Below are 12,376 nucleotides of genomic sequence, written 5' to 3'. Positions count from 1 at the left end.
GAAGCATTGCGGAAGCTTGACATTATGCCTAGAACCACAGTCTTCGGGTGATATACATGCCAAAAAAGCTATTCCTCACTTTTCTTCCAAAGACTGATCAGCAACTTGGGGAGTTCAGATTGTCGGAGGCTGCTATCTTTGTATTAATGTTCTAACATACCCCAAGTTCATCATGGGGAATGGATTTATTCTTTGGTTGAATTTGTCAGGGATAAAAATCAAGAGAAGAGCTGGATTCTGCTATAATCATGTTTTAACAGCAGCACTTGAGAATCAGGTAAAGGAACTACGGAAAATCAATATACACAATTGAATTCCAAACTACACATTAGTCTGGTGCCTCAATGGCTACACTTTGCAACCAAGCAAATAAGATATAATGTGTTGAGAAATCACATTATCCACATTATTTATGGGAAGAGCTTAATTTTCTAAACACTTCAATATAAGTTGGGAGGCTTTGTATCTAACTCTACCTTGCTGGAAGTGGAATGGAAAAAGAATTCTGTTATGAGGGGGAAGTGAGAGGGTGATTAGAGAAGAGACAGTGAGGGGACTATATCAGAATTTTGGAGATTAGACTAAAGACCAGGAGAGAGTCAAGCTTCTCGAAAGCTTGATACTATCACTGTTTCTTCTTTGTTATTTCAAAAATAATACCAAGCACCTGAGGGAGGATAAACCATACTGAATCTACCTCACATCAATAGGTTCCTGCTACTGTTACATCATATTATCTTCACTAGATATCAGTTCTTACAATTTCATATATGAACTTCTTGCACAGCTGCTTAGATAAACGACCTATGTCCAAATTAACAGGTATTTATATTCAATTAATTTAAAGTTTAATAAACCAGAACATCACCTAGTACTGTGCTGAAAAGTATAACTCAGAAAAGAACTACATTTTTTCCTCCAAAACTACTTCCAAATGTCATATCTAGTTTTTTAAATGTAGGTAGCAAAACGATTTAAGAATTAATCAAGATACAGGGTTACCATTCTATGCATGTTAAACGGCAATTCTAATCGCCAATCCTTCTGTTTTCGACTTAAAGGCTTGCCTTTTCTGAGAGGGTCTCTGTTCTCTTTAACATCTGCCAGCTTCCACACACATACCTCTGATTCTTTCTCTATAGACTCTAACAAGAAAACTCCATCCTCTTCTGTGCTATTGGATTCTGTATTTTCCGTATAGTGGACTCTCATGGGCATGTCTTGGAAACGATTAAGATCATCTGGCACTTTTAGTATCCTCTCAGCACCTGGGGATGAAACCTTCAAAGTTCAAACAAAAAGTGCACTTTTATTTTATGCACTGAATAGGATTCAGAGGATATTCATTTTCTACTGACTACATACAACATGTATGACGCAACAACTATGCATTACCTCAAGTGCCAAATCCTCAGGTATCTCTCCAAGTGCTCCAACCTCATCTAATCTTTTCTTGTATTCTTGATTATATCGTTCAAGCTCTTCCATGCTTGGACAGCCATATCTGAAAAAGAAAGACAGAAAACTGAATACCAAACTAATTGTAATCAGAAATAAATACTAGGAGGTAAATGTGAAAGTTTGATGGATTGAAATCTTAAAAGAAACCTCTTCTTGTAGAAAGGCTTTATAATCAAACCCACTCTAGACCCAATTTGAAAAATATATGTAGATATGCTGTCTTGATTCCCACAAATTTTAAACTAATACATTCTCATTCTGCAATTGGTTTTTCACCCAGATCCGCTACAAAGCTGTACATATGGGTCTCCGTGTGTGTGGCATGATTTTATGCCTAATATGCCATGCAGAAAATGAGAAACAAATCATTCATGCTATATGCTGCAAGTAAGAAACGTAAACTTAGACTAGGTGTAAGTTGTTAGAAATGGATGGGAGTAGAAAGTGGAATGTGGTAATACTGAACTGTAAATGTTTTGAGCAGAAAATGGCTAGAGATTAGCTCTAGTAGTAGAGCTTGATTGGAGTAAAATGATTGAGGTTGGAGTTATATTAGCTCATCAAAACATTTGAAAATAAAGAAACGAAAATGTTTCTTTTTGGAATTTAATTTTCACAAAATAAATAAATTGAGCCATTGGAAAGTTCATATTATGAGTCTGCCAATCCCTAAAGTTACAAACAGCCACGAAAACTTAAGGTCAAAATTATCACAAACTCACCAGCCATGTGCCTATCTCAGACTCAAAGTAGTAGTAAACCTCAAATATCAAATAGACGGTACAGGGCCATGTGATTCATCGTGGACTTCTCACGACCAGTTTGAGCTTATATTAGGAGAGTTTTTGCAGTAAATTCATGGCAATGAGCATCCTTGTCAGATCTGTGATGATTATTTAACCATTTAACTCGTCATTCTAACTCAGTGGGGGCTTCAACTATGACACTGACACTTAAAGTTTGAACTGAAACTGGATCTTATCTCTCCTAGTCCTAGAGAATTATTAGACTTCCCTATATCAGCTTCCCCAAGCTTTGAGTCACCGTTGTTCACACAACAATAACTTCATTTTATTGTAAATATTTTCTACTAACGGTTGTATTTGACATAGGTTGAAAGCTGTAATCTTACTCATTTGTTAATTTGTCTAATCTCACATAAACATATCCTCGAGGACTAGTCTTGAAAGCATATAGTTCAATGTCCTCATTAAACTCCTTAAGGATATCCTTGGCAACAGAGAGCGCCCGCTGGCCCCAGGGAACATTATGCAAGGCAACTCCACCACCATCACCCCCATCACCAATCTACACACAGAGCATCTATTTATAAGCAATGGTAATCATATTTTTAAATTCATTATATAGGTGAAATGAAGAGCTCTACACGAAAGTAAAGTTAAGAGTCAAATTAATGACATAGTACCATAGGCTCAGAATCGTCTTCTTCTTCCCATCCATCATCAGTGGTTTCTCCTTCTTCACTTGCCTCATCTGCAACTTTTGAAATAGACAAACCTGTTAAAAAAAGTGTTGTAGTAAATGTGGTAAATGCTGAGATATATAACTTTGCATAGAACATATTAGTTTAGTAACTGTTGGAAAGAAAGAGATTTACAACTTCACATAGCCTATCCTTTTGGGAAAATCTATCAATGTGCCAGGAAAGAAAGAACAAACACCTAAATCTCATAAAGCAAACTAGAACATTGACAACTAATTGCATCATTCAGCAAGTTTTACCATAAGAAGTTGTTGCATTTGAAATGTTGCACAAGATCTAAGTTATTGTATAACTAAACCATAAACCTGAGGAAAAAGCATTAAAGTAAAACAAAGAAAGAAAGCAAAGAAGACTTTACGATAAAACTACATAACTAAAGAACCCTTCAATCCTTCTTCATAGTTTGTATTGGTCTAGGAAGAAACCATGTCCTGAGATCTCTAAGCAAGTCATTTAGAAAGAAAAAAGAAAAAGAGAAAACTCCTATCCAATAGCAGAACTAAGGAAAGCAAGCAACTAATAATTTCTGAAATTATTAGCTTAAAAATCCATATCAGACAATAAAGATGGAAGACCTCTGTTAAGCGTTTCCCATCCCAGTTCCCACTCGTGCCAAAACCTCTGAGACTATACAACTGAAACTGTTCTAAACTCAAAGGCTAACCAAAAACTTCAAAATTCAAATAACCTACCCGAACAATTAGCTTTTGTGGCTGTAAAAATTGATAGTGTTAATAAAATATAACTAGAAATTATGAAGAGATTTTTAGGTTAAACCAGCGGAGCAAATGCAAGGTGGTCCTCAAGGAGAAGTTTTTCTCCAATCTAACAATTGGTCAATGGTCAAAGATTAAGCCAAAAATTGATTACGAAGCTTAAGATAACCAGGGTTTATACTTTATAATCATCATGGCATTCAAAGCTACAAAACCAACTAAATACTTCAAACAATCAATCACTGACAAGCCAATTACTATTTTTTTTTTTAAAAATAATTTAAAAAATAGACTCGTTATGGAGAGTACAAAATACAGAAGGAAAACAAATGAAAGGATGATTAGAGATGATAACCTCGAACATCGTCAGAGAAGCTAATGCTGAAAAACCGACGGGGATCAGAGGAAAAGGGGCAAAGATGGGATTTTTGTTGAACAACGTGATGAGTGAGAGAAGATGGGTTATGTAAATGGAAGAGAGGCGAGCTGTGCAAGTGAGCGGTTGAGGTCCGTCGGAGAAAATGACCAACAGCGCTGTTCTTCGTCGTCGTCATCATCATCCTCCTGATCATGCTCTTAGTAATGGCTCTCCCCATGCTTTGATGCTCTCTCTACAACCCTAAACACCGTACACAGCAGTATACAAGACGGTGGTGAGTTGAGCACTTACCAGGGACCATTTTCCTATTCATATTTTTTCCCTCCGCAAGGTTTTATTATAATTTTATAAAAGAGTAAACACCAAATTAGTCCGAAGGTTAGGGGTTTTTTTATTCAAATTAAATAAATTTAGTATTTATCGAAATATATATTTGGTAGAGTATTTATTTTTTTAAATATTCATTATACATCTTGAGTACTGAGATTAAAAAATTATTAAAACACAACCCAGTGATTCACAACTTGGTAATTCAGTACCCAAATAAAATACAGTATTTAAAATAACCGATTGCACGCATGCTACATGTAAACTGCACATTTATTTAGAAATCAGATACTCAATCCTCGGTATACGTTTATTTATAGAGGCCTTGCTACACATACAAGTCTTTTTGACTTACAAGTTTTACAAGTTGCTATACATACGGATCTTTTAATGCGTTATTCAGTTTCCAAAGCGCTAAACTCACCGTGTATTATGAACAACTCCTCTTCCTCTTCCTCTTCCTCTTCCTCTTCCACTTCCTCTTCTTGAACGACTCTTCCATGTATTTCTTCTTCTTCTTCCTCTTCTTCTTCTTCTTCCTCTTCCTCCATGTATTTCTTCGTTATTCTCTTTGCCTTTTTATTAGACATTTTACTTGCGTTTATTACTAGTATTCTTGCTTCGTTTTTTTTTTCGATTTTAATGGTTTCTGAAATCAAGCTTTGAAATCGTTTTGAAGATAATGAAACTTCAGAAATACACCCAAACGATTACAGAAATACACCCAAATGGTTACAGGAATTTACCCAAACGATTATAGAAATACACCCAAAGAATTACAGAAATACACCCAAAGGATTTAAGAAATACACCCAAAATTCGTTGAAGTACAATGATTATAGAAATACACCCAAAAGATTACAGAAATACACCCAAAGGATTACAAAACTACACCCAAAGGATTTAAGAAATACACCCAAAATTCGTTGAAGTACACCTTATGCATAATTCAGAACTCTTTCTCTTTCTCCTCCTCATCTTCTGCTGCTTCTTCTTCTTCAAAAACGATTTCAGAGTTTGATATCAAAAAATAATGGAAATCGAGAATAACAAAGAAAGAAAATAGAGAGAAAAGCACGTAAATGAAGAAGGAGAAGAAGAGAAAGAGGAAGAGGAAGAAGAATGTGCAGCAAGAAGAAGAAGAAGGTGCAGTGAAATTGTGCAGTAACGGTTGAAGAAGGAGAAAGAGAAAGTAAGAAACGAAAGAAAAGAAGAAGAAGAGGAAGAGGAAGAAGAACGTGCAGTAACGGTTCAAGCGCGTTAATATAATGACTTGTAAAGACTTGTATAAAAAAATGCTTGTATGTGGAGAATTTCTCTTATTTATATTTAAGTGTCTCAGTATCTTATACTATTAAATTACAATATATGAAGAGATTTTTGGCTCATTACACTACTTCAATTCCACTCATTTATATTTCTTCTTTTTTTATTCTTCGTATACATAACTAATACTCAACTCTTTTTTTTGTGGTAATTTATTCGAAAGAGATAATTAAAAGTGATGAGAGGAGAGTAATATTTGAATGCGATTTATTTGTATTGTTGTGTATTTGCTGTCTTGATTTTTTGGATGCACTAAAAATTTTTATATTAACTAGTATGGGTGTACTAAGTTTCAAGTATGGATGGAAATGGGTCAAGCCGAACCAAATTTTAGTTTTTGATAAACTTGACCCATGTTGTAAATAGATAACTCAAACCTAGGCTTGTTACTTTTCATAGGCTTATTTTTCATGCTCAAGTCTATCCTATTTAAAACCCGACAAGCTCACGAACCTATTTAAAAAGCATGTTTCGTACATTATAACTCAAAATAATAAACTTAAAAATTCTAAATTTACATTAAATGCATTCCAAAATTTATAATTCATCATTTGTAAAGAAGAATTCTTTTATATATCAATCGTTAGTCACATATCATAATCATACTTACAATCTATAAACTTTTTTTTAATAAAAAAGGTATAATTTTAACTAATCTTGACCATTGATTCTTTTCAATTTCGTTTTGTATTTAATATAAGTGAATAGTTAAAAATCTAAACCAAGAATAATTTATTTTTACAAAAAAAAATACTTTAACGAGCCGACTCAACGAGTTTTATTGCCTTTTTTTTAAAGACTATGACCTGGCCTTTTTAACTAAAAAGCTTTACAAAAAGTCCAAGCCTAACCTATTTAATAAATGAGCCGAGCCTAAAACGAGTCGAGTCGCGAGTCCCACCATGTAGCTCGGCCCACTTCCACTCTTATTTCTAAAGAGGTTGAGAGAATTGCATACAGATTTTTATCAACGCTCTCGAGTTGAGGGTTTCGAAATAGGACATTTTGGGTCGAAGCTAATTAGTATGTGACGCTCATGTTCGATGTACATATGAGATTAATGTCGTAACATGTGATGGAGTGGTACGCTGTAGTTCGTAACGTAGGTGGTGATTGTAGGCCATCGTCTTCGAACCCGCATGCACCCTCGGTAGCGGCGAAGCAAATTCAATTTGACGAACCAGTTGATCGTGTCGAGGAAGACTTGAGTGATGTTGACTTGGATTACATTATCACATCCGAATCATCTAACGATAGTCTATTGATGACTTGCATCATCTACATCTTTCTCTCATCAAAAAGGCCCATAGAAGTGATGAATTCTGGAGGTGGTTGTCAGTCATGCGTTCATAGATTGAGAATGGTAATGAATGTCATGGATCATCACATCCATCATATTGAAGTGCGAATGAACATCTTAGATAGAAACAAGCGTGTTTGAATAGAAAACAGAAATAATTGCATTAATTCATCGAGACACAGTAGAGCTCCTGACCCCCAACAATGGAGTTTAGAGACTCATGCCATCAAAGAGTATAAAGTTCAGATCTAAAAATGTCATGAGGTACAAAATAAGTCTCTAAAAGTTGTTTAAATACTAAACTAGTAACCTAGGTTTACAGAAAATGAGTAAACTAAGATGGATAGTGCAAAAATCCACTTCTGGGGCCCACTTGGTATGTGCTAGGGCTGAGACTTAAGCTTCTCACGTGTCTGGACTGTTTCTGGAGTTCAACGCCAGGTTGTAACCTGTTTTTGGCGTTGAACTCCAACTTGTAACCTGTTTCTGGCGCTGAACGCCAGACTGCAACATGGAACTGGCGTTGAACGCCAGTTTACGTCATCTATACTTGAGAAAAGTATGGACTATTATATATTGCTGGAAAGCCCTAGATGTCTACTTTCCAACCCAATTGGAAGCGCGCCAATTGGACTCCTCTAGCTCCAGAAAATCTATTCCGAGTGCAGAGAGGTCAGAATCTAACAGCATCAGCAGTCCTTTTTCAGCCTGAATAAGATTTTTGCTCAGCTCCCTCAATTTCAGCCAGAAAATACCTGAAATTACAGAAAAACACAGAAACTCATAGTAAAGTGAAGAAATGTGATTTTTATTTAAAAACTAATAAAAATATAATAAAAAGTGACTAAAACATATTAAAAACTACCTAAAAACAATGCCAAAAAGCGTATAAATTATCCGCTCATCACAATACCAAACTTAAATTGTTGCTTGTCCCCAAGCAACTAAAAACAAAGTAGGATAAAAAGAAGAGAATATACAATGAATTCCAAAAACATCTATGAAGATCAGTCTTAGTTAGATGAGCGGGGCTGTTAGCTTTTTGCTTCTGAACAGGTTTGGCATCTCACTTTATCCTTTGAAGTTCAGAATGATTGGTATCTATAGGAACTCAGAATTCAGATAGTGTTATTGATTTTCCTAGTTCAGTATGTTGATTCTTGAACACAGCTACTTTATGAGTCTTGGCCGTGGCCCTAAGCGCTCTGTTTTCCAGTATTACCACCGGATACATACATGCCACAGACACATAACTGGGTGAACCTTTTCAGATTGTGACTCAGCTTTGCTAAAGTCCCCAATTAGAGGTGTCCAGAGTTCTTAAGCACACTCTATTTTTGCTTTGGACCCTGACTTTAACCACTCAGTCTCAAGTTTTCACTTGACACCTTCACGCCACAAGCACATGGTTAGGGACAGCTTGGTTTAGCCGCTTAGGCCAGGATTTTATTCCTTTAGGCCCTCCTATCCACTGATGCTCAAAGTCTTGGATCCTTTTTATTACCCTTGCCTTTTGGTTTTAAGGGCTATTGGCTTTTTGCTCTTGTCTTTTGGTTTAAAGAGCTTTTGGCTTTTTCTACTTGCCTTTTCTTTTTCTTGCTCTCTCTTTTTTTTTTGCATTTTTTTCTGCAAGCTTTGTTCTTCACTGCTTTTTCTTGCTTCAAGAATCATTTTTATGATTTTTCAGATTATCAAATAACATTTCTCCTCTTTCATCATTCTTTCAAGAGCCAACAATTTTAACATTCATAAATAACAAATTCAAAAGACATATGCACTGTTCAAGCATTCATTCAGAAAATAAAAAGTATTGCCACCACATCAAAATAATTAAACTATTTTAAAATTCAAAATTCATGTACTCCTTTTTCTTTTTCAGAAAAAAAATTTCATTTAAGAAAGGTGATGGATTCATAGGACATTCATATCTTTAAGACATAGACACTTAGATACTAGTGATCATATAGTAAAGACACAAACATAATTAAACATGAAGCATAGTAAACGAAAAACAGGAAAATAAGAACAAGGAGATTAAGGAATGGGTCCACCTTAATAAGGGTGGCGTCTTCCTCTTCTTGAAGAACCAATGGTGCTCTTGAGCTTCTCTATGTCTCTTCCTTGCCTTTGTTGCTCCTCCCTCATAGCTTTTTGATCTGCAGTCAATTGCTCTACCACTGAATTATGGAAAAATAAAAAGTAATGCTTTTTCCACACCAAACTTAAAAGGTTTGCTCGTCCTCGAGCAAACGAAGAAAGAAGTGGAGAAGATGGAGGAGATGGAGGTGTGTGAATAGGTGGGTTTGGGAGGGGAATGGTTTGAATTTGAATGGTGAGGTAGGTGGAGATCCTGTGGGGTCCACAGATCCAGAGGGGTCAAGGATGTATCATCCCTGCTCCTATTAGGCGTGTAAACGCCCCTGCAGTGCAATCCTGTCGTTTAACGCCAGACTGCTACCTGTTTCTGGCGTTAAACGCCCAAATGTAGCCTGTTTCTGGCATTTAACGCCAGGTTGATGCTTGTTTTTGGCGTTTAACGCCAGCTTGGTGCTTGTTTCTGGCGTTTAAATGCCAGAATGCTCCTCCTCCAGGGTGTGCTGTTTTTAATGCTGTTTTTCATTCTGTTTTTGCCTTTTCAGTAGTTTTTGTGACTTCACATGATCATCAACCTAAAGAAAACATAAAATAGCAATGGAAAATAAATAGATATAATTAAATAACATTGGGTTGCCTCCCAACAAGCGCTTCCTTAATGTCAATAGCTTGACAGTGAGCTCTCATGGAGCCTCACAGATAATCAGAGCAAGGTTGGGACCTCCCAACACCAAACTTAGAGTTCGGTTGTGGCCTCCCAACACCAAACTTAGAGTTTGACTGTGGGGGTTTTGGTTGACTCTGCAGTGAGAGAAACTTTTCATGCTTCCTCTCCATGGTTACAGAAGGAGAACCTTGAGTCTTATAGTTTGCAATGTCTGCAAACCATGGAGCTTCTTGAATAGCAAACAATTGCTCATCCGGAAAGGTTTCAGAGATCTCAATAGGAGGGAGGGATGCTCCTGCTACTGGTTCTATCCGGGACAGGTGATCAGCAACTTGATTCTCTGTCCCTTTTGTCTCTTATTTCTATATCAAACTCTTGCAGAAGCAACACCCATCTTATGAGCCTGGGCTTTGATTCCTACTTTGTGAGTAGATATTTAAGAGCAGCATGGTCAGTGTACACAATCACTTTTGATCCTACTAAGTATGATCTAAACTTGTCAATGGCATAAACCACTGCAAGTAATTCTTTTTCTGTGGTTGTGTAATTTTTCTGGGCATTATTTAAGACACTGCTTGCATAATAAATGACATGCAGAAGCTTGTTACGCCTCTGTCCCACTACTGCACTAATGGTATGGCCACTGACATCACACATTAGTTCGAATGGTAATGTCCAATCTGGTGCAAAAATAACTGGTGCTGTGACCAGCTTAGCTTTCAGGGTCTCAAACGCCTGCAGGCACTCTGTGTCAAACATAAATGGCGTGTCAGCAGCTAGCAGATTGCTCAGAGGTTTTGCAATTTTTGAAAAATCCTTTATAAACCTCCTATAGAATCATGCATGCCCCAGAAAGCTTCTGATTGCCTTAACATTGGCAGGTGGTGGTAATTTTTCAATTACTTCAACTTTAGCTTGATCCACCTCTATTCCCTTGTTTGAAATTTTATGCCCAAGGACAATCCCTTCAGTCACCATAAAGTGACATTTTTCCCAGTTTAAAACTAGGTTGGTCTCTTGGCATCTTTTTAGAACAAGTGCTAAATGGTTAAGGCAGGAGCTGAATGAGTCTCCAAATACTGAAAAGTCATCCATGAAGACTTCCAGAAACTTTTCTACCAAATCAGAGAAGATAGAGAGCATGCACCTCTGAAAGGTTGCAGGTGCATTACACAGACCAAAAGGCATCCTTTTGTAGGCAAACACTCCAGAAGGACATGTGAATGCTGTTTTCTCTTGGTCCTGTGGATCTACTGCAATTTGGTTGTAACCTGAATAGCCATCCAAAAAGCAGTAATATTCATGACCGGCTAGTCTCTCTAGCATCTGGTCTATGAATGGTAAAGGAAAATGATCCTTCTTGGTGGCTGTATTGAGCCTTCTGTAGTCAATACACATACGCCACCCTGTAACTGTTCTTGTGGGAACCAGTTCATTCTTTTCATTATGAACCACTGTCATTCCTCCCTTCTTAGGGACAACATGGACAGGGCTCACCCAGGGGCAATCAGAAATAGGATAGATAATCCCAGCCTCTAGTAACTTAGTGACCTCTTTCTGCACCACCTCCTTCATGGCGGGATTTAGCCGCCTCTGTGGTTGAACCACTAGCTTAGCATCATCCTCCAATAGGATCTTGTGCATGCATCTGGCTGGGCTAATGCCCTTAAGATCACTTATGGACCATCCAAGAGCTGTCCTGTGTGTCCTTAGCACCTGAATTAGTGCTTTCTCTTCCTGTGGCCCTAAAGCAGAGCTTATGATTACAGGAAAAGTGTCACCTTCTCCCCGAAATGCATATTTCAGGGATGGTGGTAGTGGTTTGAGCTCGGGTTTAGGAGGTTTCTCCTCTTCCTGAGGAGTTTTCAGAGGTTCTTTTGTTTCCTCTGGTTCCTCCATATCAGGCTGAACATCTTTAAAAATGTCCTCTAGCTCTGATTCGAGACTCTCAGTCATATTGACCTCTTCCACCAGGAAGTCAATAATATCAACGCTCAGGCAGTCGTCTGATGTGTCTAGATGTTGCATAGCTTTGACAACATTCAACTTAAACTCATCCTCATTGACTCTCAGGGTTATCTCTCCTTTTTGGACGTCAATGAGGGTTCGTCCAGTTGCTAGGAATGGTCTTCCTAGAATGAGAGTTGCACTCTTGTGCTCCTCTATTTCCAGCACTACAAAGTCAGTAGGGAAGGCAAATGGTCCAACCTTGACAATCATGTCCTCAATTATGCCTGATGGAAATTTAATGGAGCCATCAGCAAGTTGAAGACAGATCCGGGTTGGTTTGACCTCTTCAGTCAAGCCAAGCTTTCTGATAGTGGATGCAGGGATTAGGTTGATGCTTGCCCCAAGATCACATAGAGCTGTCTTGGTGCAGTTATCCTCTAATATGCATGGTATCATAAAGCTCCCGGGATCTTTAAGCTTTTCTGGGAAGCTTTTCAGAATGACTACACTGCATTCTTCAGTGAGGAGAACTCTTTCAGTTTCTCTCCAATCCTTCTTATGACTCAAGATATCTTTCATGAACTTGGCATAAGAGGGTATTTGCTCAAGTGCCTCTGCAAACGGAATCTTTATTTCAAGAGTCCTGAGATAG

At 37.4% G+C, this 12,376-nt stretch overlaps 1 protein-coding gene and 1 long non-coding RNA gene across 6 annotated transcripts in view; one reads left to right on the top strand and one right to left on the bottom strand.

Moving 5' to 3' along the window:
• Positions 1-11,554, top strand: part of LOC110272193 — a 15,437-nt gene extending 3,883 nt beyond the window's left edge. Inside the window, exons 2-3 of the long non-coding RNA XR_002363134.1 lie at positions 3,001-3,008; positions 11,544-11,554. This is a non-coding gene — a long non-coding RNA (uncharacterized LOC110272193). The remainder of the gene's footprint in view (positions 1-3,000; positions 3,009-11,543) is intronic.
• LOC107643698 lies at positions 717-4,389 on the bottom strand. Of its 5 annotated transcripts, none has more exons than XM_016347423.2 (5): positions 4,037-4,387; positions 2,888-2,955; positions 2,594-2,769; positions 1,396-1,504; positions 717-1,281 (listed from the first exon to the last, which is right to left on the bottom strand). In XM_016347423.2, the coding sequence occupies exons 1-5, from the start codon at positions 4,275-4,277 to the stop codon at positions 982-984; spliced, it is 894 nt and encodes a 297-aa protein (XP_016202909.1). In that variant the 5' UTR covers positions 4,278-4,387; the 3' UTR covers positions 717-981. The 5 variants fall into 5 exon arrangements, with proteins under 5 accessions (XP_016202909.1, XP_016202908.1, XP_020979780.1 ...); XM_016347422.2 differs by having other exon boundaries at positions 2,888-2,979; positions 4,037-4,386; XM_021124121.1 differs by having other exon boundaries at positions 2,888-2,961; positions 4,037-4,386.

This window comes from Arachis ipaensis, chromosome B05 (genome assembly GCF_000816755.2).
Source record: "Arachis ipaensis cultivar K30076 chromosome B05, Araip1.1, whole genome shotgun sequence".
Classification (NCBI taxonomy): domain Eukaryota; kingdom Viridiplantae; phylum Streptophyta; class Magnoliopsida; order Fabales; family Fabaceae; genus Arachis; species Arachis ipaensis.
This window is presented reverse-complemented; position numbering and strand designations above follow the sequence as displayed.

Excerpts from the sequence above, each read along its gene's own strand:
- LOC107643698 (XM_016347422.2), bottom strand. The coding sequence starts at position 4,277 with ATGGGGAGAGCCATTACTAAGAGCATGATCAGGAGGATGATGATGACG. Across the intron at positions 2,770-2,887 it reads AAGACGATTCTGAGCCTATG|ATTGGTGATGGGGGTGATGG; the intron begins GTACTATGTCAT and ends CTCTGTGTGTAG. Across the intron at positions 1,282-1,395 it reads CTGAGGATTTGGCACTTGAG|GTTTCATCCCCAGGTGCTGA; the intron begins GTAATGCATAGT and ends TGAACTTTGAAG.